The 24915-nt window shown below is 50.9% G+C and overlaps 15 protein-coding genes across 15 annotated transcripts; 7 read left to right on the top strand and 8 right to left on the bottom strand.

The window, feature by feature from the left end:
• Nucleotides 1-89: 89 nt before the first annotated feature.
• On the top strand, nucleotides 90-4247 carry AUEXF2481DRAFT_4185 (uncharacterized protein; the record flags this gene model as incomplete). Its single annotated transcript, XM_013488933.1, has 2 exons — nucleotides 90-197; nucleotides 294-4247. The coding sequence occupies 2 exons, from the start codon at nucleotides 90-92 to the stop codon at nucleotides 4245-4247; spliced, it is 4062 nt and encodes a 1353-aa protein (XP_013344387.1).
• Nucleotides 4248-4404: 157 nt separating this feature from the next.
• AUEXF2481DRAFT_28642 (uncharacterized protein) lies at nucleotides 4405-5530 on the bottom strand (the record flags this gene model as incomplete). Its single annotated transcript, XM_013489023.1, has 2 exons — nucleotides 4405-5087; nucleotides 5149-5530. The coding sequence occupies 2 exons, from the start codon at nucleotides 5528-5530 to the stop codon at nucleotides 4405-4407; spliced, it is 1065 nt and encodes a 354-aa protein (XP_013344477.1).
• Nucleotides 5531-5812: 282 nt separating this feature from the next.
• AUEXF2481DRAFT_38987 (uncharacterized protein) lies at nucleotides 5813-6772 on the top strand. The gene has a single exon (XM_013489078.1). It carries the CDS (start codon nucleotides 5922-5924, stop codon nucleotides 6522-6524), a length of 603 nt encoding a protein of 200 aa, XP_013344532.1. The 5' UTR covers nucleotides 5813-5921; the 3' UTR covers nucleotides 6525-6772.
• Nucleotides 6773-6811: 39 nt separating this feature from the next.
• AUEXF2481DRAFT_88074 (uncharacterized protein) lies at nucleotides 6812-8059 on the bottom strand (the record flags this gene model as incomplete). Its single annotated transcript, XM_013489225.1, has 1 exon — nucleotides 6812-8059. The coding sequence occupies one exon, from the start codon at nucleotides 8057-8059 to the stop codon at nucleotides 6812-6814; it is 1248 nt and encodes a 415-aa protein (XP_013344679.1).
• Nucleotides 8060-8633: 574 nt separating this feature from the next.
• On the top strand, nucleotides 8634-9723 carry AUEXF2481DRAFT_652933 (uncharacterized protein). The gene is made up of 3 exons (XM_013489243.1): nucleotides 8634-8803; nucleotides 8872-9518; nucleotides 9586-9723. Exon 2 carries the CDS (start codon nucleotides 8932-8934, stop codon nucleotides 9496-9498), a length of 567 nt encoding a protein of 188 aa, XP_013344697.1. The 5' UTR covers nucleotides 8634-8803; nucleotides 8872-8931; the 3' UTR covers nucleotides 9499-9518; nucleotides 9586-9723.
• A 115-nt stretch (nucleotides 9724-9838) lies between these two features.
• AUEXF2481DRAFT_64933 (glycoside hydrolase family 11 protein) lies at nucleotides 9839-10344 on the bottom strand (the record flags this gene model as incomplete). The annotated part of the gene is made up of 3 exons (XM_013489205.1): nucleotides 9839-9919; nucleotides 9973-10143; nucleotides 10195-10344. Coding segments are annotated over 3 exons (402 nt in total), but the record flags the coding sequence as incomplete, so codon positions are not given.
• On the top strand, nucleotides 10268-11110 carry AUEXF2481DRAFT_652908 (uncharacterized protein). The gene has a single exon (XM_013489242.1). It carries the CDS (start codon nucleotides 10553-10555, stop codon nucleotides 11000-11002), a length of 450 nt encoding a protein of 149 aa, XP_013344696.1. The 5' UTR covers nucleotides 10268-10552; the 3' UTR covers nucleotides 11003-11110.
• A 1350-nt stretch (nucleotides 11111-12460) lies between these two features.
• AUEXF2481DRAFT_652892 (uncharacterized protein) lies at nucleotides 12461-13095 on the bottom strand. The gene has a single exon (XM_013489241.1). The coding sequence runs from the start codon at nucleotides 12959-12961 to the stop codon at nucleotides 12506-12508; it is 456 nt and encodes a 151-aa protein (XP_013344695.1). The 5' UTR covers nucleotides 12962-13095; the 3' UTR covers nucleotides 12461-12505.
• A 135-nt stretch (nucleotides 13096-13230) lies between these two features.
• On the bottom strand, nucleotides 13231-14526 carry AUEXF2481DRAFT_46726 (uncharacterized protein; the record flags this gene model as incomplete). Its single annotated transcript, XM_013489166.1, has 1 exon — nucleotides 13231-14526. One exon carries the CDS (start codon nucleotides 14524-14526, stop codon nucleotides 13231-13233), a length of 1296 nt encoding a protein of 431 aa, XP_013344620.1.
• A 339-nt stretch (nucleotides 14527-14865) lies between these two features.
• Nucleotides 14866-15963, bottom strand: AUEXF2481DRAFT_88071 (uncharacterized protein; the record flags this gene model as incomplete). The annotated part of the gene is made up of 6 exons (XM_013489224.1): nucleotides 14866-15111; nucleotides 15295-15402; nucleotides 15425-15506; nucleotides 15561-15636; nucleotides 15675-15756; nucleotides 15799-15963. The coding sequence occupies 6 exons, from the start codon at nucleotides 15961-15963 to the stop codon at nucleotides 14866-14868; spliced, it is 759 nt and encodes a 252-aa protein (XP_013344678.1).
• Nucleotides 15964-16533: 570 nt separating this feature from the next.
• AUEXF2481DRAFT_28635 (uncharacterized protein) lies at nucleotides 16534-18056 on the top strand (the record flags this gene model as incomplete). The annotated part of the gene is made up of 3 exons (XM_013489022.1): nucleotides 16534-16939; nucleotides 17049-17480; nucleotides 17560-18056. 3 exons carry the CDS (start codon nucleotides 16534-16536, stop codon nucleotides 18054-18056), a joined length of 1335 nt encoding a protein of 444 aa, XP_013344476.1.
• Nucleotides 18057-18175: 119 nt separating this feature from the next.
• On the bottom strand, nucleotides 18176-19409 carry AUEXF2481DRAFT_46725 (uncharacterized protein; the record flags this gene model as incomplete). The annotated part of the gene is made up of 3 exons (XM_013489165.1): nucleotides 18176-18769; nucleotides 18847-19284; nucleotides 19338-19409. 3 exons carry the CDS (start codon nucleotides 19407-19409, stop codon nucleotides 18176-18178), a joined length of 1104 nt encoding a protein of 367 aa, XP_013344619.1.
• A 499-nt stretch (nucleotides 19410-19908) lies between these two features.
• On the bottom strand, nucleotides 19909-21322 carry AUEXF2481DRAFT_28633 (uncharacterized protein; the record flags this gene model as incomplete). The annotated part of the gene is made up of 3 exons (XM_013489021.1): nucleotides 19909-20161; nucleotides 20210-20319; nucleotides 20369-21322. 3 exons carry the CDS (start codon nucleotides 21320-21322, stop codon nucleotides 19909-19911), a joined length of 1317 nt encoding a protein of 438 aa, XP_013344475.1.
• Nucleotides 21323-21372: 50 nt separating this feature from the next.
• AUEXF2481DRAFT_38979 (uncharacterized protein) lies at nucleotides 21373-22481 on the top strand. Its single transcript, XM_013489077.1, has 2 exons — nucleotides 21373-21780; nucleotides 21836-22481. The coding sequence occupies exons 1-2, from the start codon at nucleotides 21631-21633 to the stop codon at nucleotides 22082-22084; spliced, it is 399 nt and encodes a 132-aa protein (XP_013344531.1). The 5' UTR covers nucleotides 21373-21630; the 3' UTR covers nucleotides 22085-22481.
• Nucleotides 22482-22871: 390 nt separating this feature from the next.
• On the top strand, nucleotides 22872-24569 carry AUEXF2481DRAFT_46724 (uncharacterized protein; the record flags this gene model as incomplete). Its single annotated transcript, XM_013489164.1, has 1 exon — nucleotides 22872-24569. One exon carries the CDS (start codon nucleotides 22872-22874, stop codon nucleotides 24567-24569), a length of 1698 nt encoding a protein of 565 aa, XP_013344618.1.
• Between the last annotated feature and the right edge of the window lie 346 nt (nucleotides 24570-24915).

Raw genomic sequence — 24915 nt, 5'->3', positions numbered from 1 at the left:
GCAGACAGCATAGCCGATATCAGATCTTTTGATAAGCGCTACTGATCCGTGTCTGCCCCTGGCCAAGTCCTCTCGCATCTGTCAGCACCATGGTCTCAGAAAAGGACCACGTGACTACTGAGAAGCAGCAACTTTCGGAGCAGACCACTGCAGCTACACTTGAGACTTTGGCTCACAGGATCCAGATTGCATTCTCAGTAAGTCAACAAGGCACACCGAAATGGCACTGCTCGACGACACCTGCAGTCATCTCATCCAGAGTATGAGGCACACTAGCTTACAGTCCTTTGCAGTGTTTCAAAAGCTTTTTCGTGTACATCGAGCTCCTCTTCGCCGCCCAGCCAACATGGATTGACATATGTTTGATCATCTGTGGTACCGTCTGTGCTGCTGGAGCTGGTGTTCCATTCCCATTGATGGGTGTGCTGTTCGGTCAACTCATTGACAACTTCAATGGCGCGACATGTGCAGCCGACAGTAGAGCAGCAGCTGTGGATCCTTTCGAATACGAAGCTGCCATCAACGACAAAGTTATCAAGACAGTATGGATTGGTGTCATTACTTTAGTCCTCATCTACGGTCATTTGACCTGCTGGAACATCATCAGTCAACGCCTTGCACAACGTTTGCGAACTCGTTATGTCTCGGCCCTACTTCGACAGTCACCAGAATTCTTTGACACTCAAGGCTCATCTGGCCAAGTGTCTAGTCGCTTGCAAGAAGATATCACGGCCGTGCAAGCTGGAACTTCCGAGAAGGTCGGCAACATCCTTACGACCATCAGCTTCTTCATCACAGTCTTCATCATCGCCTTCACCCAACAACCACGTCTTGCGGGTATTCTCATCTGCATGCTGCCCGCATTCCTGCTGTCAGGCATTCTTGGTGGCCGCTATCTCAGCAAGTATGTTGTGCGACAAAGTGCTGCAGCTGCTTCGGCCTCATCGATTGCTTCCGAAGCGCTGTCGCATATCAATATTGTGCACGCTTTCGGAGCCGGTCCTCGTCTCGAAGCCAAGTTCTCGGCCCATATGGCTCGCGCTAGGAAATTCGCCACAACAAAGGCTGCTATTGCTGCGGTGCAGACTGGACTACTTTACTTCATTGCATACTCTGGCAATGCTCTAGCATTTTGGCAAGGCAGTCTTCGTATCGCCGACTCTGCCGCGAACAACGGTGATGGCGCGTCTGTCGGTCAGATTTACGCAATCGTTTACCTTCTAGTCGATGCTTGTGTCATGCTCGGCGGTATCGCTCCGACACTTCCATTTTTGGGAGGCGCCACGGCAGCATATCAGAAACTCAAGAAGGATATCGAAGCGCCTTCATCAATTGATGGTATGTCTGACTCTGGCGTCGTTCTTCTGTCTCACACTGCAAAGTCGCTTCGCTTTCGTGACGTTAGCTTTGAGTATGCCTCGAGACCTGAACAAGCCGTCTTGCGCAACGTCGATCTTGAGTTTCCGGCTGGCAAGTACACCGCCATTGTGGGTTTGTCGGGCAGTGGTAAGTCTACTATCGCAGCTCTCATTGCTCGCTTGCACGATCCCACAAATGGCAGTATCGAGCTAGATGGCCATGACTTGCGTGATCTCAACGTCAAGTCTCTTCGCAGCTTTATCAGCTTCGTTCAGCAAGAGCCCTCGCTTCTAGATCGCTCCATCCTTGAGAATATTGCCCTTGGTCTTGTCAACTCACCCAAGACCGTGCACCAACATCTCAAGCCACTTCTCAACAGTGTCGATCTTGCAAACATGGCTGAGAAGTGCAACGATGGTCTAGCAGGGGCTTCCAGTCTTGGTCCAGAATATGGCGAACTTGCTGCCCTCATACAACATGCTGCCGAGCAAGCCGATGCTGCCAACTTTGTCCGGAGACTGGAGTCTGGTTATGCTACGCCGGCAGGCTCCGGCGGCTCCCAATTAAGCGGTGGACAGAGACAGCGTATCGCGCTTGCTCGAGCACTTATCCGTGATCCCGAAATCTTGGTCCTCGACGAGGCGACAGCATCTCTTGATTCTGCTAGCGAGAAGCGGATCCAGCTTGCTGTCGAGCGCGCTGCTGCGGAGCAGCGCACCATCATTTCCATCGCTCATAGACTGTCCACGATTCGTAATGCAGACAACATAGTCGTCATGCAAGCTGGTCAAGTCGTTGAGCAGGGGTCATACGTTGACCTGATGTCCAAGGAGGGAGGCGAGTTCGCACGAATGGCCCACCTTCAGACGCTCGGTACCTCAAATGTCGGCACATCTTTGTCAAATGTCTCTCTCGAGACAACGACATACGAGTCTGACAGCGAGTTGAATGAGAAGGGAGAGTTCACGGATTTGACGCGTGCTGTGAGCAGCGAGCATCACGGCCCAGCTGCAGACCAGGAGAAAAACGGCGAGGTTACAAAAGACGGTGAACTTGATACTGTTCGTCCATTCGGTTCCGTCACGAAGGGACTGGCCTCGCTTCTGCGTCCATCTCTAGGCTGGCTGGTCATGGCCCTGATCGCTGCTGTATTCGTCGGTGCAACCTTCTCTGGCGCTGGCATAATCTTCGGATTCACAGTCGGCGCCTTGAACCCATGCGAAAGTACTGTCGAACGTATCCTATCAATGGGTCGATTGTTCTCTGGTCTCTATTTCATGCTTGCTGGTGTCGAGCTTTTTGCAAACTTCCTTGCGTGGTGGGGGTTTGGAGTCGCTGGAGAGAAGCTGCTGTACAACCTGCGAGTTCTCTCGTTCCGATCTTTGCTTGAGCAGAGCATCCATTGGCACAACTCGGAGAGTCGTACACCAACGAGTCTTCTCTCTATCATCACTAAAGATAGCATGTCCATTGGTGCTTTCAGTGGCTCGACCTTCGGCACTATCTTTGCCATTTGCATCAACATCATTATCGCGATTGTCATCTCCCACATCTTTGCTTGGAAGATCGCTTTGGTGTGTCTGGTAACAGTGCCTATCCTTCTTGGCTCCGGCTTCATGCAACTGCGCATGCTAGCTCGCTATGAAGAACGGCATCGTGGCGCCTTCACGACTGCGACCTCGCTCGCCACAGAAGCCATCCAATCAATTCGTACAGTTGCACTTCTTTCACTCGAGACCGAATACATGGACTCGTTCGAGCGTCTTCTCAAGCCTCCGCGAAAGCAGGTCGTGCGCGCATCAATGACGACCAACATCTGGCTTGCCATCTCATATACTACTGGCACTTTTGTCAATGCTCTTGCTTACTGGTGGGGTTCTCAACTCATTATGAAAGGAGAGTACACGCAGAGAGACTTTCTCATCATTCTTGTCGCTATGCTCACAAGTGCACAACTCTGGAGTGGTATGTTTTCTCTTGCTCCGGAGTTCTCTCGCGCACGATTGGCGCTGTCGAGAGTTATGAATGTGATCGAAATGGGCTCGAGCAAACATGTTGGTACATCAGGCGCTGATCCTGCAAAGTCTGGACACGACGTTGAGGCTAGTGGCGAGACCAAAACAAGTAGTCTCGCTCATGGTCGAGGTGGAGCAAAAGTCACGTTCAAGAACGTCGACTTCGCTTATCCCAACCGTCCTGATGTCAAGATTCTAAACGAAATAGCCTTCTCACTTCCGCCCAACACATTCTGTGGTCTTGTTGGCCCATCAGGAGCAGGCAAATCGACCATAATGGGACTAGTACAGCGATTGTACTCGCCCACTTCCGGAGCTGTCTGCATCGATGACCAAGATATCGCCAATTTGCCTATCTCGTTCCGCGACTCGATCGCCTTAGTACCTCAAGATCCTGCCTTGTTCGATGGCAGTATTCGTTTCAATGTCGCCCTAGGCGCACCGCCAAATCATGAGCCAAGTCAAGCAGAAATTGAAGAAGCTTGCCGACTGGCAAATGTACATGAGACCATCACTTCCCTACCGGATGGCTACGATACCGAATGCGGACCCTCTGCCTCCCGTCTCAGCGGTGGTCAACGGCAACGTCTTGCTATCGCGCGTGCTCTGATTCGCAAACCGCGTCTTTTACTCTTGGATGAGAGTACGAGTGCTTTGGACGCTGCTTCTGAGGCTGCGTTACAGGAAGGACTGGAGAGAGCGAGTAGAGGGACTACTGTCTTGGCTATTACGCATCGTTTACACAGTGTGCAGAAAGCTGATGTCATCTTTGTTGTTGAGGATGGAAGGATTGTGGATCAGGGTAGGCATGGAGATTTGATGGAGAGGAGGGAGAGTTACAGGATCAATGCGATGCAGCAGATGTTGCAGTGAGCTGAGACTTGTTCTCTAAATAAAATGTTCGGCAAGGCGGAATATGTAAGATTATGGTATTGAGAATAGTGCAATTAGATAAGCGGTCGTCAAGTTCGTCTCTGAAGCAATGCCGGCCAGTCCAGCAAAATAGTTCCAAGGCCTATGACCGCGCATCTCAGGCGGTCTTCTTCACTTCGAAGGCGCCATTCGCATTGATATCCCCAAAGACTTGGTCAGTATGGCGCAAAACATCCTCCTTGAAACCCTGCCCTCGCAGTTTCTGATAGAACTTGCTTACATCATTCGTCTCATCAGTATAAGTCACTGAATAAGCACCACCACCCTCCACACCATCAGTGCCCTCAACCACACCCTCAACATTTCCCTTGCCCCTAGCAGGATATCTCTCCGTAGCCAAAAACAAGACTTTCTGCCCAATGACCTGAGCAGTGCTGTAATTCGGGAAGAACCTCGTAAACGGCTTCACAATCTTCCACACAATCTTAAACCACAAAGGAAAATCTGAATTCTCGAATCCTCCATGTACCACAAGACCAGGATATATATGGATCAGAGCAAGTTTTCCAGCATGTTTCTCGGCGAGAGATTCAAAGAACATTGTTTTCATGGCTACGGCATGAGTGCGACAATTTCCAAATGAGTAGTTTCCGGGTTGGCTGAGAGGAAGGTCGTTGCCGTGTAGGGTCCCCCATGTTTCGCTACCGGCGGCGTAGATGGAGATCACTTTTGCGCCTGTAGGAAGAGAAGAGGCAAGAAGGTGGGAGAGGAGGTTTGTGATGAAGCGGGCGCGGGAATAGTAGAGCAGGGACATGGATCTGTCTAGACCTTCTTTTGTGTCTTGGAATGGGAGAGTCAGTACACACGGTAAGATCGCATGAGGCAACGAAGGTAGACTTACCGATGCGACCGCCGAATTCGACTTTGCCTTGACTTTGGATCAAGAGGTCGATCACGGGCTTCTTTGTGGCATTTAAGATCGTTTTGATCTTTTCGCATGCTTGATCTACACTGCGGAGGAGACTGAGATCGTCTAGTTGGACAAAATGGAATTCTGATGAAGGACACAAGACTTGGCAATCGTGGATGATGGCGTGGGCGGCTTTCGCATTGCGTCCGACGAGAATGATTCTCAAACCTGGGCCATCACTGCCATGCGTCTTGCAAAGTTCGCGAACAGTGAATTCGCCGATACCACTTGTCGCACCCACAAAGACGGCAGTAAGAGGCTGTTGCTTGATGAATGCAGCATTGGCAGTTGTGATGATGTCGAGTTTGACCATTTCGTGGGGACGATGATGTTGTTTGGCTTCAAAGGGGGGGAATGCTTGTGTCGAAAAGCTTGGGAGATCGAGCTGAGATATACTGCCTCTCGTCGGACTGATAAGACGCCGACAAACAGGTATCTTGTTTCCTCGTCAGGTACACCTTTCGGTCTTACTGCGAGACCGCGAAGGGGTGAATCCTTCCATTTCGCGGTGATGTCTCGATTGGGTTAGAGGCGGACGGGAGTTGCTCCGAACGGCGGGAGTCGGTGATAACAAGCTAAACCACGACGAGCCAGCAATAACAGGCTATAGTGTGTCATCTTTAGGGCGTGGATAGAGCGTATAACATCAGATCTTAAATCCCATCGCACGGGGTTCTCATCGCGTCCTACTCGGGAACCGCAGAATGTCAGCTTCGAAGCAACACCCACCGCTACATTTCTCCATCGCAGTCGCGGACCAAGCGACGCAGATCACAACTCTCGTCAACACCGCATTTCGCAGTGAGCCCACGGGTCAGACCTGGCTCTACGACGATCAAAGCAAGCGCATCGATATTTTGCCTCCAGGTGTGGCAGCAACTCTTATCACATCAACGGATAGCTTGATGCTCGTCGGCACCTTACCTGGCAATACTACACCCATCACGACATGCTTTCTGCGCAAGCCTTCGACACCACCACAAGCACATATGAGCGAAAGTGCTGCTTGGTTTGGCTTATTGGCTGTTCAGCCTGAGTATCATGGCAGGAGTTATGGTATAGCGACGTTACGTGAGGCCGAGCGATACGTTCGCGACGAATGGGGCATTGGAAGACTTGAAATGGACTATGTGAATGCAAGGACAGAATTGGCTCAATGGTATCATCGATGTGGCTACGAGCCAACAGGCAAGATTAGAGACTTTCCGTATGGCGACGGCGGAAGAGAAATTCTTGCAGATGGGTTGGAGATGATAGTACTGGGGAAAGACCTACGGTCAATTGGCATGACACCGGTGCTATTCTGAATTCACCACGATAGACTGCTTCGGGACCACCGCGCTATAGGGGCAATGTGTTTTGGGAGACAAGGTTGTTATAAATATTGCTATCAACAACATGCGAAACGCGCGCGAAAACGCGATACTACTAGTCAACACTGTCATTACCTTCCAACCATTGCTTCAGCAAGACTATCTATCACTATCTACCGCTACATAATTCTCGCTTCACTGACTAAATATCGAATTGCTTTATTGACCCGATGTGACACCGGGTGACTATAAGGAGCTGTCATCACGAGTTCTTCTCAAGGCTAAGTCTCAGGTGTCTCCTGACCCCAAGCAGGGAAAGCAGGAGCAGTGGTGCCATCGCAAGAGTACTGCACGATAAACTTGGAGTCGTGAGTATTAGCATCAAGGATGACCGTTCCATCTGGAGCAGTGACAGAGAAGCTGAAGACCACTGGCCCACCCTGCTGGCCAAATACGAGTCGGAAAGGAAGATATTGGCCAGATTCTAGCGTGTACGTGCCACTGGCACTGTTGGCTGGCGCATCGCAGCACACTGCCTTAGCATTGTAATTCGACCGCGTGTAGCCTTTGTATGCAGCGTCACCGAGATACAGATAAGTGATGTCGTCAGCTTGAGAGGTGGTAAATGTGTAAACACCGGCGACTTGAGCGAAAATATAGCCACGATGGTTCAAGACAAAGAAGGTGGAGGGGACACTCTTATCACTGCCGTACAAGGTGATGGAAGACTCGTCGCCTTCATTGATACCCCCGACCTCAGTCGTTGTACCACTGTAGTCAGGTGTGTAACTCCAGTAGTAGGCTGGGTCCAGACCATTGACAATGTCATTACCCCAAGGTTCGTTGGCGTAGTAAGCGTACTGAATACCTTGATTACCACAGATCGAGGGCGTGGGGCAAGACAGGACCGTGGACGTGGAAGTGGTCGGAATGGTTGTGGTCTCGGTAGTGGTTTGTGTGGCAGCGACACCAGAATATGATGTGACAACTGGAACATAAGTAGTGCTCACATAGAGCGTTGAGGTGGGCGTTGGGACTCCGAGACATCTGCATGCGCTGGAAATGGCTGAACAGGCGATGTTTTTGAGGATGTTGGGGCAGCCATTGCATGTGCCTGCGATGCTGATCGAAGCTGGAATCGAGGTGGACGAGGTCCCAGAGACAGGGATGGAGGTGATCCTTCTCTTAGCCAAATCACGCTTCGCAGCGCTGGGGATACAAGTTGTGATAGTAGTCGATGAGATATCGTACTCGACTACGGGAGATGCTGCAACAAAGATAGTCGTGGTAGTTGTTGGGATAATAGTGGTGACAGGCGAGGTAAATTGCACAGTCGAAGTGACAGTCGAGGTCTTGATTTGGAGGATGCTTGAGCAGAAGGGAGAGGCGGAAGGGTATGCTCTGAGGAGGCCAACGACTAAGTCGACTGCGGGGCAAAGGTTGAGTGTTCGTTCCTCGAGTGGAATAGCAGAAACAAGACTAGAAATTGATGCAGTCACGAGCGTGAAGTAAGCAGCTTTGATCGCCATGATTGTCGATAGATGCAGACTGAGAATGCTATCGAATGCAGGGGAGGTTTGTGAAAAGCAAGATATTCAGACTGCGAGGACAAAACCATGTTTTATATACCCGTATCGTGGGATACTCGAGGCAGAATTTTCTCATCTCGTCTGCGACTTCGGTAAGGCCGAGACGTGTCTATAGTGTCAGGCAGCTGAGTGTCAGACTAATGCTCTACGGACGATACCGTCCATCGGCTGCAAGCCGTCCTCTTCAGCTTCGAAGAGTTTGGAAAGAGCGAGTCTTTGGGCTGGACAGCAGAGCTGAAAAACGATAGCTGATGGAGTGTTGTCTGTTACGCAGAGCACTTGACCGTCCTGAAATACTGTCGTCACGACTCTTTGTATCGCCCATCGGCCGACTCGGCGTAACTGCGCGCACATCCGCCAACTGTGACCGAGTTGCATCAGGACATGGCAAAAACAAGAGAAATCTGGGAGCTTTAGCGGGCAGAATTGTTTGCGAGACGCGACGCATGTGATGTTTTGTTGTTGCCAAGAGTTTCTCGTACAACGTTCTGAGCGATCAGATCGAGTCGACGAGCGAGTAGTCACCATGAAGCTAATACATCTCGTAAGGTGTGAATGAAGAGGCAAGCAACCCCGAAATACACAATGACAACCAATGTCCTTCTGAAGTATATGCGAACGATAAGGACATATCTTTTGAATCGGGACGAGACAGGAGTTGATATCGACATCGTCACGAAAGACGTTAGTAAAGATGACAGAATGATTATCTCTAGAATTGAGCAGAGAGGCTAACTTTCGATATACGGCAGATATAATAGAAAGCCGGATCTATACCCCAACATAGGGACGCCGTACATAAATCCGAGCCCATGGATGATCCGCCTGAGAGGCACACGTTAGTGAAACTTATCGAGGAAGCTGGTTGGGATGATAATGGCCCTGTGGTCTCTCGTACGTATCTTGCCGATGCGAGTCTCTGGAAGCAATTCATCGAGCTCTGGGACCCGATTCTACAATGCACCATGGATGCGGCACCCGATTCAGCAGGATTCGAGTGCATTGGCGACCGACTTCAGGTGAGGATTGTCGATGACGAAGCCTTGGGAAATAAGTGTCCGGATGATGTAGCTTTTGCGCATCGTCTTTGCGAGGACGATGATGATTCAGAAGAAGTTGGATTCTTGGAACCTGGCCTACGGACTAGGATGTGTCTCTTCGTGGATCAGGAATGTATGGAGTCTGTCACCGCGCCGAGGGCGGATGCCCTGCTTTTTGTCAAAGCTGTCAGCGTCAGACTGGGCACTACACGGTGGCCGGAGCAAGCATTCGTCTCCAAAGTCGCCATCGAGTCATTGATCACAGAAGTCTACCCCGCACTTCTACTGCCCGAGATTTCTGTCACGGAACTGAGACCCATCATGGATGGCGATGCCTAGAGGTCACTTTCGCAGAGTGTGTATGGTAGGGAGGAGCAAAAAAGACTCAACGTCGTCATGGGCTACAATGACTGACTGAAGCTTCAGCTATCGGCGATTCAGCTTGTGGTTCCGTGACATGTGGGAGACAAGATCAGGACGACTAGATGAGATCAACTTTGTGATAGTAGCGACCAGCGCCATTCGGTACAATTTGTACGGCTGTGCTATGGAACAGATCAATGAGTGTGATGATAGCACTCGCGGTAAGCGACTGCATCTGTCGCAGCGACGGTTGGCGTCCACGACAATAACCAAACGAGAACTTCAATATGACTCAACCAGTTACGAGCTTTCCCATCTAGTGGAGGGTGATGCTGGAAGAGCCACTGCTCTGGTAGCCCTCAGTTGCCATGATCTGGTAGTTGTAGGCACCAAGGTTCTATCAGTCTTGTCAGCTGATGTTCGGTTGATGCAAAATCCGGGATCACATACCAAGCCGTGAGACTTCCAGGCGTTGATGTGGTTCTGGAAAGTGATAGTGCCACTGGTACGCTTGCTTTGGCGGACGGAGAGGTACTGGTGGAATGTGGCAGTTCCTTGGATCGAAGGGGCATTGGTACGAGTGGTCTCGTAGATGTCGTAGACACCGCCATCGGAAGTGACCTGCACTATGAGTTAGTGAAGGGTCTCCAGATACAACAAAGATGTTCTTACGGTGCCGAGATGAGTTCCAGCACTACCAGGATTGTAAGTGCCGTAGGTCTCAATGACGTAATACTCAACGAGGGGTCCAGTGGTCCAACCGTATAGAGCGATCAAGCTATCGCCACCAGCATTGATGGACCCAGTGTATGAGATAGTGCTTCAAGAATGTCAGCGGAAGTCCCAGCCTTAGAGCCATCTGGCTTACCGAGCAGCACCGGTCTGCCATCCGATTCCCGCAACGACATCGGTGTTGGCACTGCTCCACTTCAGAGAGTAGGTCCCAGTTCCAAGGGTCAAAGAATCGGAGCCAGTCTCGACGTAGTTGGAGAAATAGTAGCCTCCGTAAGTGCCGACTTGGTTTCCAGTGATGGTTTCACTTCGCTTCTCGACATCGCTGAGAGGTGCAGCAAATGCAAAGACAGCGCAAGCAGAGGCAAGGAGGATATTCTTGATTGAAGGCATGACAACTGGTTTGGAGGAGATCAGGTTGGATATGTATGAGATCGTTGAGATGATAGTGGTAATTCCACCAGGGAGCGCCGTGGAGACTTTTATAATTGCACGGCCAGTCAGTCTTGCTGACGACGATCAGGTCAAGTTCGTGGCTATTGATGTGAAACATGAGTCTGGACAAGCATTGATCATCGATTTGGCTAAATTGGAAGACGTTTCGGCGTCGCTCGTGAGAGGGGTCCTCGTTCCTCACAGCCAGCCCGGCCCGGCCCAGCTGACGCATGTCAAGGAAAACCGCCAGGTACCGTCAACATCGTGCGACAAAATCAAAGGGGTACTTGTTCTCTCTGGTTCTTGCAATTAAGCAGCGACAAGCTTTGCCAAACAATCTGTGCTTCTTTCCAGGCTAAATTGAAGAGGAGTAGACACTTTGAACAAGCTTCGCTTGGAAGTGTCGATCACGCGGAGGACACGTCTTGTCGAAATTGGCGTCGCATTCTGCGTGCTCCTTCTCTCCGCACGTCCGTGAGAGGAAATGTTGCATCCGAAGGTCAGCTAATCTAATTCTACATCAGCAATGGTCGACGCTCGGGTCACAGAGTCCTGCCTTGAGCGAGTCGCAGCTATCGATGAGTCAACCCTTATACGTGGACGCAAGTCGAGGGCTGACTTCCATTATGCGACTCCGATCCATCTCAAGCCAGGCCGCGCCTGCACGGTTATGCATATGAATAAATCGAGGTTCATCTTCTTCGGCCGTACTGCTCGTTCTTTGGTCCAAGTCAACAACGCTGCCCATGAAGCCTTTCGGATAATCGACTCAAAAATATCCAAGCGAGCATGTCGTGATTGTCCGACCGTTTGCTTAGACCTCGAATCAAGCAGTCTACCATAGATCAATGCGACAGCATGCTATTCAAATGCGCTCAGGCTAAATGGCTGGACAGCGTTCGATGCAGTGCATACCTGTCTTGGCTGACCGTCCAGTAATGCGTGAAGCTCTCCATTGGATAAGAATTTACGATGGCGTCGAAGATACCACTCTATGTGAGTAGAGCGCGGGGTTAAGCAAGATCAGGCTCTCCAAGCTCTCTGGTCGCATTCCGGCATGGCAACGCTGTCCAACCTGTCTCACACCATTGGCCATCGCCACAACCTCTCCCCTCACTGCTGTCAGCTACGTCACGAAACACCCCTCCAGCCTTGTCGGGATACAATAAGGGACACAGAAACGAAGCGCTAGCTCATCTGCTCGCAACCGGATGTCGTTTATCAAAGCGATCATAGTCGTAAAGACGGGACTGGTCGCACTCGTTATACGTGCCAAGTTTGGCATCCAGAGTCAAGAGATTGTCGCCCAATAGACTCACATCTTGGATACCGCGACCTGTTATGTTGTACATACCCGCATGGCTACTGTTGAGAGCGGATATGTAGCCTGCGACATCCTTTGCCCGCCATGATGGTCGAGCGATATAGTTGGATATGCCAACAGAGGATTAAGAAGCTGTGCCACCATAAGGTGCGGTCGCGCCCACGGTAGTGATCCAAGCAAATTGTTAAGAAAGGATTGGCTTCAATCTATGCTTACAATCCGGGCCACTCCATGTGCTTGTTGTGCCAGTGACTGCAGCACCTACACTGCAAGGAAATCCGATGACCGAGATATCCCTTGCTACTGCTTGAGCAAGAAGGTCACACGCTTGTTGCGCTTAAGCCAATACTAAATGCTGCTCATCACCGCTGTACGATACGGAGATAATCTATGGGTAATTCTTTTGCTGCAGCATATATTGAAATAGCTCTAGGAAAGGGGGGGGGGGGGGGGGGGGGGTTGTTTCCGAGAATGGCTTGTGGCAGTACCTTGTTACACGGCTGTGCAATGGGTGATTGGTAATTCTCCAGTGAGAAAAACTGGATAATCTGAGCCAAGGTTTGACTCCACGGCAAGATCCCCTCCTGTGAAAGTCCTGACGCCATTGTTAATGGAGACAGATGTAAAAGAAGGCAGTAGATTTATCTTCGCCAGACCATACTTAGTAACGAACGATATCCAGTCAATGACATAAGGATAGCGCTCGAGAAAGTCAGCTACCGCCAGCGATATTCCTCCATGATAACTCGTCCTTGGGGACGTGATTGATTTATTCGGGCTTGCGAAGGGGCTGGGCGAGTATTGCCGGCGCAAATCATTGGACCTGTTGGGATATGCTGGCGTCCTTGAAGGCGTCGGAGCAAGGAAATGACAGTGGTAAAGACGGGCCCAGGGCGGCATGTCGACTAGTCCAACCAATGGTGTTGCAGCTCTTCCAGGCCTAATCATTAGTGTCGCTGGTGAAGATGTTCCCGGTTCGGTATAGGAATATATACAGTCCTCAGTGGTCTAGTCGCGGTGCTGGATGAACAATGGTAGATCTATAATAAGACGTAGCACAATTTCCATTGAGGTTCTACGATCGACGCTTCGACGACCGTTGCCCTCTAGAGAACACTGCTTCTAGAAAGAAAAGGTTCCGTGAAGAAGTGTAAGGAATTCTCTCCATGTTTTATCTTCACGTAATGAACGACCGAGGGTAGCTTTACTTCTGTCCCCTAAAACATATCATCCTCCTTGACTAGAATCTCTCTTTTGAGGTCGTATGTGCTTGTCAGGCCACCAAGATGCATGTTGAGGAGCGTGTCGCCCATCAGACTGCGGAGCACGTGCTTCACACCGTCTTGTCCTCCTATCGCTAGACCGTATGCGTAAGGTCGTCCAACAAGCACGCATTTGGCCCCCAAAGCGATAGCCTTGATAATGTCACCTCCGCAACGGATACCACTATCAAACAGGATGTCGAGCTTATCTCCAACAGCATCCACAATACGAGACAGACAACCAAGAGAACTTGCCCCGGCGTCCTGCTGTCGACCACCATGATTACTCACAACAATGCCTGCCATGCCTGCTCCGACTGCTCTCTTCGCGTCGGCAACGGTCTGAATGCCCTTGAGGACGATAGGGCCTTTCCAGTGCTCCTTCAAGAACTCGAGATCCTCCCAGCTCTTGCTGTGACCTGGGAATGCAATCGAGGTCCAAAGTCGGGCTGCGTCTCCCAGATCCTCATCATCAATGGTGGCACCTAGATGGTCGCTTGTCTTGGTGGTCGCGGGCCTTTTATGCTTCTCCTGGAACAGCTTCTGGAATACAGGGTCAGTGAGACCGATTTCAACGCCGATACGATCTGGATGAATGAATGGATTGTAGCCGTTATCCATATCATAAGGTCTCCAGCCTATGGTATACGTGTCCAGAGTGACGAACAGAGCAGTGAATCCGGCTTTTTCGGCTCGGTGCAACATGCTGATGGTTATATCATCGTGCTCGCGGCTAGGCCAGTACAGTTGGAACCAGCGCACGGGTGCTGGACTCTGATTGCCAGATTGAGCCCCTTGCTCGTGCGCCTTTGCGACGTTCTCGATTGATGTGCTAGAAGCAGTAGAAAGAATATAGGGTACGCCGACATCTCCAGCCGCTTTTGCAGCTGCGACTTCGCCCAAAGGGTGAAAAATCTTCTGAACGCCGATTGGAGCCATGGCCATGGGGAAAGGTAGTTTGTGGCCGAGGACCTCCATACTTGTGTCAGGAAATAGTTCGTTGCCCTCTGCATCCTTGCGCGACGGGACTAATCGGTTTGGCAGTATCGAAAACCGACGAAAAGCTGCGAGATTCTTCTTGTAAGTCTCGCCTGTACCAGCACTTCCGTGAATGTAACCCCAGCTGTTGGCGTTTAGGACTCTATGAGCTTCTTCCTCCCATCTGTCATTCTGGAAGGTGAATGCAGGTTTGTGAAAGAAAAGGCCATTTTTGTAGACCTCCTGTTCATATCGTATAGCTTCGGCCGACATTCTCGAGGTTATCTGTCTTCGCTCTGTTGTGCCGTTATGATTGATGCGTGCGTACGGTCGAGGGTTGATATATGTCTGATTTGAGAACATCGCAAGCTCGTCTTTTGATGGTTGGCGCAATGTAAACATCACATGTTCCACTTCCGCACTACCCGCCGGTTGCTGCTTTCTGAACCCCGCTTTCAGATCGTAAGCATAGCCGCATCTGTCACGACCGGAATCTGGCTCCGTGGAGGCACCACGTTTTTTCACACTTTCACGTCATCATGCTTCTTTCGATATTGCTGCCATATGAAGTCAGAGCTCTCTAGTATTCGTACATCAGAGGCTTTTCCATTCTTAGTGGCGCTGAGCGCATGTGTTGGACCGAGAAACTTTGTGCTCTACTGGACCGACCAAATTTAGAGTTTGTGCGACACGGAGACGTTGTAACCTCGGTCGTGGTGCACAGACGTACATGGAGTCTGCATACAGCAACTTGTGGACAGTCGGAACTCTTTGAACAGCGAGGATCCGGACCTCCATGGATGGCCCTTGTTCAAATTCCGTCTCTTTCACCTCATGCTTCCGAAGAGACGATCTTGACTAGACAGACGTTGTTCACACAGACGAGTCAGCAAACGAGAAGGACCAGGAATGATAGATATGATGTGACAATTCGTGCTACTGTCACGTGCGCTGATCTTTCTGATTTCTGAAGCACCATCTGGGTTTCTCAAAGGCAGATGTGCGAGGTCTAGTCTTTCTCGAGCTTGGATGGCAACTCACTGACCACCTGCGCATGCAGGTCCGGATCCTCTGACAATAGATACTTGTCCACAAGACTTTCGGTGGCCGGCCATGATTAAGAGACTGCAATGTAGACTGCGGAAGCGACTACAAAGCCATAGTAGCACACCAAGTCGGAGACGTACTGAGCACCGCCAATGTCCAGCGATGGTGCAATCTTGTGGGCGAGGCCTGGCATAGCTGGCCCAATGCTGCCAACCATCGCCAGTATAGCTCTCTAGCTGACTCCGCCGACATAGTGGTACCTTCCTTCGGGCCGGTACAATGCCGCGACATCGATGTGCAATGAAACGCGCCGAGTCTGCCAGCTGGAGAAGTCCACTTAAAGGCAAGTGTCAAAGGGTCCCCGATGTACTCACCATACAGTGGTTTCCATGCAGAAGCACTAATGACGCCGGGCAATGCTATCATAAAGCATGAGGAGCTCACAATATCACTGATCTAGTAGTCGAGGATCGATAGGGGTGTCCAGATGCGTCTTACTAAAGGCGTTACATCAAGGTCGACATTTGTCCAGGTACCCTCTAAAGCAAAAGACGTAGATTGTTCGGGCAGCACCCATCCATCTGTATGGCGCTTGGCTCCGAGCGAGGTCTTGGCTGATTGTGCCCTCGATCGCAGCTGTTCAGGCACTGGGCGTAGAGTCATGGTGAGCTGTGATCGTCCCCAGGTCTGCTCAAGACTTTGCCACGATTGATGTCAAAAGAGCAGGGTGTCGAAAATCAACGCCGAGAATGGGCCTCATACAATCACTGGGAAATGGCACGACAAAACAATCACCGGGAAATGGCACGATAGGTCAACTACTAGTCGGCTATCATAGCTTCTTTGCGGTGCATGAGTTAAGGATTCTGCAATGCTCACCAAGAAGTACGTCGAGGTGCGACATCCCAATTTGATGTTTGCCTGAGAGTGATCTAGATAAGCATGTGAGCACGTCAAAATTGTTAGTTCGAGTGGCCCAACGCTACCCCCGCTTCCCTATGCCAGAGATTGCACTAACCATTGCCTGATCGGGATGAGCCGACGTCGGGCGAGATAGGACATTCGTTCGCCGTGATAGCTGGACCTCACACGAACACGCTTCCAGATGTCGCGCAGATAAGATACAGTTCGTTAGCGAAGATCCTCAGCTCCTTCTCACACAACAACGCGCTTCGAAGATCTCTCTCCCGGAGTTCTAAGCAGACCTCTCTCCCAGCACATCCATCGCCTTAGATGGATGTAACCATCAAGGTGGAGAAGCTGACCATAGCGCAAGCTCAATATGCGTTTCGCGGTGGTGCTTACACCGCGCACGATCTGACGGTTGCCTATCTCGAACGCATACAGCGCTTGGACAAATCCGGGCCAAAGATCGATGCAACTCTCGCAATTTCTCAGACTACACTGCAAGATGCCACAAAACTCGACCAGTGTCTTGCCAAGACAGTTGGTCTGATAGGCCGTCTTCATGGCATCCCGATCTTGACCAAGGACCAGGCCGATACTGCAAGCATGGAAAGAATGTATGGTTCCGGAGCTTGCAAAGGCAATGTCCCGACTGAGGATGCGTCTTTGGTCAAGAATGTCAAGGCAGAGGGGGCAGTGATCTTGGGCAAAACCACCATGTCAGAATGGGCAAGTACCTGGTTCGGTCATTCTTCGGCCAGTGATTGAATTCCAACCAAGAACCCCTACAAGCTTGATCACGATGTCGGAGGCTCGCTCATCTTGTGGCTCTGCTGCGGCAGTCGCAGCGCATTTTGCACTCCTTGCGGTGGCTGAGGACACTGGACCTAGCATCAGATGTCCAGCTAGCTTCATAAATCTTGTTGGACTTAGGCCGACTCCAGGCTTGGTCAGTCGTTCTGGCTTTTGTCCTCTCGTCAAAGTCCAAGACACATCCGGTGCAGTGGCACGGACTGTTCGAGATTGTGCACTGTTCATGGACTGTATGGTCGGCTTCGATCCTACTGGACAGTTTATCGGGGTCGCTCGCATGGTGGAGAGTCTTGGGCTACCGAAAAGAGGCAGCTACACAGCGACTCTGGATGGTGGGCTGACTGGAATTCGAAAGGCGAGGGTTGGCGTTATGCGACAGCTTTTCGGAACCGTCTCTGAGCCATATTGTCAAGCTGTGAACAGAGTAATCAATGAGGCTTTTTCTACTCTGAATAGCAACGGTACGACATTTGTCGACGTCCGTATCGACAAGCTTGAGTATTACACGAGCTTCACCCCGACGTACCTACAGCGTTCCAGAACGGAAATCAACAGCTTTCTTGCTACAAAACCACACCTGCCACAAGACGTCGCTAAGATTTTGCCGAAGCAAACGACTCAAGAGTTCCCTCGGCTTCACGAGCCAAGTGGCCCATGGCCCTTTGAACCCTGCTGATGACCCTGACTACCTACCATTGATTCTTGATCGTGTTGACTTCAAGAGAAGACTTGTCTATCTACTGGCTTCGATGGACCTCAATGCTTTGGCTTTCCCTGACGTCCAAATACCTCCGCCCAAGCACGAAGACACGACAAATGGTCGATTAACTTCTTACTGGGACTTCCCCGTCAACACCCTGCTAGCTAGTCAGGCTCGTCTTCCTGCCATCACTGTCCCTGCAGGTTTCATTGAGGATGGTTTGTCTGTCGGATTGGAGCTAGTCGGCTGGGAGTACCATGAACAAGCTCTACTCGAGCTCGCACAGGGCAATGAGCTGACCATTGGAGCTCGAAGGTCGCCGCCGAGTCTTACATGAAGAGAAGATAATAACTTTGTGACGAAAGAAAGCGAGATGGCATTCTACCAACGTATAGTAGCTCAGATGCAGAAAAAGCAGACAAGACAATGGAACAAATCGGTCAAAATTGAGAAAGTCTAAATTTTAATCTGGCCGTTGTACTCAGTACAATAGGCATAGTCCGTGTAGCCATGAGGATCTTCAGTCAGGTAAAAGCTTGAGCGATCATAGTTGGTGAGCTCAATGCCCGACTTGATCCTGTAAACAAGATCAGGATTACTGATGAAGTACCGACCGAACATGATGACTACATCGCGATCCTTATATACTTCATCCACAGTCTTGCGGGCGCTGTCCGGCTTGAAGCCACCAGCAAGGAGGATCGGAGATGTGTTTCCCCATATGTCGATAGCGAACTTGTTGGCATCAGCCGATTCGTCTTCACAATCAGTAGATCCAGCAATTCTCGATTCGACTAGATGCAGGTAGGAAAGCTCGAAAGCACGTAATTCGGTTATCAGGTGAGAGAATTGCGAGACTGGGTCATCCATCTTCATTCCCTGGAAGGAACTCCAAGGAGAAAGTCTGAGGCCAACCTTTTCCTTACCGACAGCGTCAACAACGGTTCTGGCGACCGCGAGAGCGAAGCGACTGCGATTCTCGATACTTCCGCCCCACTTGTCGCTACGCTGATTGCAAGTATCCTGCGTGAATTGGTCGATGAGATAACCCTGGAGGTAAAAATACCATCAGCAATGTCCATTGTATTCGTCGTCAGATCACTCATGTTGGCTGCGTGTATCTCAACACCATCGAAACCAGCTTGGTGTACAGCAGCGCTTGCGGCACGACCGAAGTCGGCAATGAGCCCCAGGATCTCTTCTTCTGACAGCTCTTCGGGGATGTCGCCGCCTGGTTCCATGGGTACCGCCGAGCTGCTCTTCAGAGAAAGACCGGTCTCTCTCGTAAGCACTTCTGGCTCGGCAGCACGACCGAGAGCCCAAAGTTGGAGGTAGATGTGACTGCCTGCCTTGTGTACTTCATCAACAATGACTTTCCATGCGTCGATCTGTTCTTGAGTGTATATTCCTGGGACGTTATGCTGATTGCCGGCTCTCGCAGAGATGATGGTACCTTCTGTGATGAGAAGTGTTCCAGGGACGGGAGAAGCGCGCTGGGCGTAATAGGTTTTGCCGAGATCTTGATGGATGTGTTCAGCAGAAGCGCGATACCTAGTGAGTGGCGCCTTGATTGTATCAGTTCAAAGCCCCATGAACACCTTCGAGAGGTCGGACTGACCATTGCTATGCGCGAAGAGACCTCGATGGACCCTATCTTCAAAGGGGTGAACGTACGGGTGGTTGACGTCATCGTGAATACTGTCGCTGCTGAACGGTCACGCAGTTGCAAGGGCACATGCAGCCTTTATAGTCAGCTGAGGCTGATAATAAGACTCTTTTCCAGAGATTTCAGTGAAGTCGCATTACAAAGCAAAGAGGTTGAGAAAGACGTTATTCATGCACTAGAGCTGCGAAACGATCGTCTGCGAGGCTCCGAAGGCAATTTCAGTGGCGCGACATCACCACGATTGTGCCTGTATCTCATGGGGATCGGTAACAAGCTTGCACACAGGAAGTCTGACGTCAAATGATATCTGGCATCTTGGTGGATCTTCGTCAACGTCCAGAGGCTAATGGCATGAGTAAGTCCAACTGCCCGCACGTGGCGCCAGGGCTGATCTTTGCCAAGCCTCAGGCGCTGTGTCAGCGCTCGTATTGAAGACAGATCACGCTGGTCTTGGCTGCCCTTACTCATTGCGTTATATTTTGTACTCCTTTGAGCAACGCCACGCAGTAGGCTCGGACGAGATTCACTGCTCGCGTAACATGATTGGCATCAGGTCGGGAAAGGCCTGCCCAAATTGAGGCGAAACGGACCAATTCTCCAGTCTGCGAACATGCTTTTCGAATATGGAGTGCAAGACATAATCGCCATTCCTTTCAACCCAAGCATCGGTTATCTCATAGGGCCAACCCACCTTGACGGTCTGTGTAAAATTGGCCGTCCACAACTCATAAGGATATCTGTGAGGGCACATGATGATTTTGTCTCGTACTTCTGGCCTAACGATTGATCAGCGACTGAGAACGCTTCCTTCCGATTCGACATACCAAGGAACGTTGTCAATCCACGCGGGATGGGGAACGGTGATCTGCGTTACAGTCGGACGCAGCCAGCTGGGCATGGACATGTAACTTGGCCGCACAGGAACTACCAGCCACTAGAACGATCAGCAAAAGCACAACCAACGAGCAGAGTTGTGTAGATACCCTCATTGTTTGGTGCATCAGATAAAACAAACCAAGCTGTTCAGCTCTGCCGACCGAGGGGTACGTTGACATGATCTCACACATGACTTTACTAATCGGATGGCTAGAGAGGTCGGAGTTTCTGTGGACAAAGCCTCTCACAGAAGCCTTCTCAGGTCCAGCGAGCAGCTCCGAGGAAGTACCGTTAGAATGCATGGTCCGATTGCTCGTGAGAAACCCAAGCAGGATATGGTCCAGAGGGCATGTGGGAGACATGTGCAATGGCAGACTGGTGTATACGGCCTCATTGGGGCTCTGGTGGGCAAGCGCGCTAGGTGACACTTCAGGCGAACCTCGCAGTGAGAATGCCTGGTCGACTCTGCTAGACGTGAAGTGGGTCTCGGCAACCTGGGGACTCGTATCACGTCCGAAATCCGAGGCAGGGACTGGTTCCTGGAGTATGGAGGGATTTGTGATGCCTGTAATCGTCGGCGGCCCGGCCTCCTGTATAATCAAGTCATCGTCGAGTGGACTAGCGGTGCGATGTTCAACAGACTCAGAGGCGGCATTGCGGCTCGTGGACTGAGTGCTATGATCGTCGCTGAGCCTTTGAATAGCAACAGCTTCTCCGGAGAGGCGAGATAGATCCACGGTAGCTCCTGTGGATGTAGCAAGGGAAGCGACGTCTTGTAAGCGACGGACAAGAACATGATTCTGCTCGTGGAGCTGTTGGATATCCTGGAGTAGTTCGTGCTCTCTCGACCGCCATTTCGTGCGCAATTGATCGAGCTCCTCTTGCAAGCGGTTTGTGTGATCCTTGTTTCGCTGGCGAAAAGCTTGCTGAGCTCGACGGTCGACATTGCGCTTGCGCCGGAGTTGCTCTTCGCTCAAATTCGATCTGACACGTGATCTACGACTACTGGCGACGTTGGGTGGTGTTTCCGACTCCTCTACCGCATTTGTGAGGTCACGCATGACAGCACGGTGCGCAAACAATGTTGTGACTGGCTCTCCTAGCGGGATGGCTTTATCACTGAGAAAATACGATAGGCATGACTTCGCCGATGAATGACTAAGTGGCCGATGTGGCGTCACCGGGCCCGTGCTCCGGCTATCTAGCTGCACCCACGCCGAGGCGAGTGGCCCAATACAAATGGAGACGCCGACGCCGTGAACTGGCTGGTGTCTGGTTTTCAGCAGCGAGCAGACAAGAAAATCTTGACTATCAGGGAATCCATATAAGCTCTCCACACAAGTGTCGAAGAACGACTTCTTGTACCGCAATGGCTAAGCACAGGCAGTACAAGCTCACCACGCTTCTCAAGCGAAGGTCCGACATTACCGAACACGAATTTCATAGGTACTGGTCTGAGAAACATCCGCTTGTTGTCAACCAGTGGCTTGTCAAACACGGCGTCGTCAAATACGTTCAGGTTAGTCAATATGTTCGTCAAATACACCACTGAGGTATTGACTTTGAGGCAACAGTATCACACGCCATCGCAGTTTCGAGAGGAGTGCGAGTTCGGACAAGGCTCCAGCCATATAGCCGAGTTTGACGGTTACGTCGAACTTACAGTGCCGAACATCGATGCTTTAAAGGACGCTTTCAAGGATCCTTTCTACAAATCCCATGTCGCGCCTGATGAAGCTGCGTTTATCGATGCTCAAGAAACGCGCCGCACATTCGGCTATGAGGAACTCTATATCGAAGGCAGCAAGATCGAACAGAACTGAGAACCTCGACTGAAAAGCCGCTAGAACGCAGGTTCTCTCCATAGTGACCAGCGGGTCCGACAGTTCGCTACCTGACGCAGGTCTTGGACCCGGCCTCACCACAGATGGAAGCAATTTGTCCATCCCACCAAGATCAATCCAAGTACTCTCTTTGCTCCAGCATTCGTCTAGCTCAGTACTATCAAAGTCAAGCTTTTGAACGCTTTAGGTCAATTTTCGCGTTTGTAGACCAGCGGCGCTTGTTTCGCTGATGGAATGGCTGAGGTTAAACGCGTGCGTCAGCGCACGGCCCAACTGTGACTTAGTCATGTCTCCCGGACGTCAAATTGCCTTTCTCGCTCTGTACCGTGCCCGTCACCTATGCTCATCTGTCTTCAGAGAATTCTCGTCTCGCGCCCTCCAGGGAATGCGTCAGCGACAATTTGAAAGACCCGTATGCGACCCCTTCCCCCCTTCGGGTATAAGGTTCTTATCCCAACTAACTCATCTTTCGATCATCGCTTACTCATACCCCCATTACCCCAAGCTCGATACCAGACAATATCGATGCCTACCAAAACACGGATTGACCCTTGATCCACCAAGTCAAAAACGTCACGCAAAGAGATTCACGCCCTTCTAATCATATGATCAGGCCAACTCTCGGGGTATAAATGTGGGAACACCGCACACATGTGAACTCGATCACACTCAAATTCCTGGCCAGACCCATCCACTTACAATGCGGATCAAGCAGCTCACAGCCTTCCTTGGCTTGACTACCTCATATGCCTTCTTCCAACAGCAGATGCCAGATCTCCAACAGCTCTCATGTGAGGCCAATAACTCGGCCATCGTCCGAGTCTACAACGGGACTATCATTGGTAAACACTCAGAAAACTTCAACCAGGATCACTTTCTTGGGGTCCCATTTGCGCAGCCGCCGATCGATGATCTTCGCTTCCGAATCCCGCAATCGCTGAACACCACCTTCGCGAACAGTCTGTATCATGCGATTGAGTATGCTCCAGCCTGTATTGGTTACGGAGCTGGAGAGTCGGAGCTTCCTCTGTCAGAAGACTGCCTCTATCTCAACGTCATCCGACCGTCGGGACATGAAAATACTCCCCTACCTGTTGGTCTCTGGATTCATGGAGGTGGCTTCACAACTGGCGGCACCCGTATGCCTGGGTACAACCTCAGTCACATTGTCGAAAACTCTGTTCGGATCGGCAAGCCAATAATTGGTGTCTCAATTGCTTATCGTCTGTCCGGCTGGGGCTTCCTTGCTTCGCAAGAAGTCTCTGGTCAGGGACAAACTAACATCGCGCTCAGAGATCAGCGTCTCGCGATGCATTGGATCAAGGAGAATATCGGAGCCTTCGGTGGCAACGCCGATAAAATCACAATCTGGGGTGAATCTGCGGGTGCGGCTTCGGTCGGGTTCCAACTCACAGCCTACAATGGCCGAGACGATAACCTGTTCTGGGCTGCGATCATGCAATCCTGCAACCCAATATTCTACTTCTCATTCGATGTTGAGGCAGCATATCAACCAGCTTACAACAACCTGGTCAATCTTACTGGTTGTGGTGCCGCTATCAATACGCTAGATTGTCTTCGCCATGCCGACTACAACGTCATCAACAACTTCTTCAACTCGACACAGGGGAGCAACTGGCAGCCCATTGTTGATGGCGACTTCATCGCTAGATGGGGCAGTCAGCAATTGGCCAATGGTGCATTCGTCCATGTACCGATCATTGATGGCGCAAACAGTGATGAGGGCACCTCATTTTCTCCTGTCGGGGTCAACACAGCCAAGGACTTTGCTTCAGACGTGACAATGATTGGAAAAGTGCCTGGAGAGTCTACTGGATATGCTGGCGCAAGTCCATCAATTGGAGAGAGTTTCCTCAACAATTTGCTCGCAGCTTACCCAGATGAGCCTGAGTACTGGATTCCTGGTGTCGACGAGCTAGGGAACACAACTACAAATGATCCAAGAGGTGCCATGTATCGGAGAAGCGCTGCATACTGGGGCGATGTACGCATCGTGGCCAACCGTCGCGGCACATGCGAAGCTTGGACAGCCGGAGATACACCTGCATACTCTTATCGGTTCAACACCAGATCCACAGGTACTTCAGTCTTAGCCGGTGTTCCGCATGCCGAGGAAATTCCCTACGTCTTCAACAACACTCTTGGACTGAGTAGCGTGACTCCACCTTTAGATCAGCCCGATTCGTACCAGCAGCTTGCAATTCTCATGAGCTCTACCTGGGCATCCTTCATGCATGATCGCGATCCTAACAGCTGGATGGAGAAAAATGCGACCTCAGCTCAGTGGCCAGTGTATACTCTACAAGATCCGCAAGAGATTGTTTGGGACGCGAACGTCACGAGTCTCAACTATGTGGAGAAGGACACTTACAGATCAAAAGGGTTCGGTTCATACTCGACCATGCGTTCGCATATAGACGTTAGTCAGAGTTCATCGATGTGAGCGTCATTCTTAGCTCATAAGACTGTCAACTGCAGTATGCGCAGAACTCATTGAGACATACCGACGTGCTTGGAAGATTCTGATCACAGCACATGGCGTGGAGAGCACAGTGGCACCACGATGGGACCGAGATTTTGTGACAGCTCCCATGTATATAGCCATTCAATTGTTGACGTCTCGCAGCATTTTTAACGCATGTTCCAATGCGTACCGTCCATCCGACGTGTTTTGTTTCCCGTCACTGGCTCTATCTATATCGACGTCCTTAGGATCGAAAGCTAGGTCGAACACATGTTCCACCCCCTCTACAGGGCAAAAATTCATGATGCCTGCGTATTCTGCAATC

Source organism: Aureobasidium subglaciale (genome assembly GCF_000721755.1).
Source record: "Aureobasidium subglaciale EXF-2481 unplaced genomic scaffold scaffold_8, whole genome shotgun sequence".
NCBI classification, from domain to species: Eukaryota; Fungi; Ascomycota; class Dothideomycetes; order Dothideales; family Saccotheciaceae; genus Aureobasidium; species Aureobasidium subglaciale.
This window is presented reverse-complemented; position numbering and strand designations above follow the sequence as displayed.

Excerpts from the sequence above, each read along its gene's own strand:
- AUEXF2481DRAFT_38987 (XM_013489078.1), top strand. The coding sequence starts at position 5,922 with ATGTCAGCTTCGAAGCAACACCCACCGCTACATTTCTCCATCGCAGTC.
- AUEXF2481DRAFT_652933 (XM_013489243.1), top strand. The coding sequence starts at position 8,932 with ATGGATGATCCGCCTGAGAGGCACACGTTAGTGAAACTTATCGAGGAA.
- AUEXF2481DRAFT_652908 (XM_013489242.1), top strand. The coding sequence starts at position 10,553 with ATGGTTTCACTTCGCTTCTCGACATCGCTGAGAGGTGCAGCAAATGCA.
- AUEXF2481DRAFT_652892 (XM_013489241.1), bottom strand. The coding sequence starts at position 12,961 with ATGATTAGGCCTGGAAGAGCTGCAACACCATTGGTTGGACTAGTCGAC.
- AUEXF2481DRAFT_38979 (XM_013489077.1), top strand. The coding sequence starts at position 21,631 with ATGGCTAAGCACAGGCAGTACAAGCTCACCACGCTTCTCAAGCGAAGG. Across the intron at positions 21,781-21,835 it reads GCGTCGTCAAATACGTTCAG|TATCACACGCCATCGCAGTT; the intron begins GTTAGTCAATAT and ends TTGAGGCAACAG.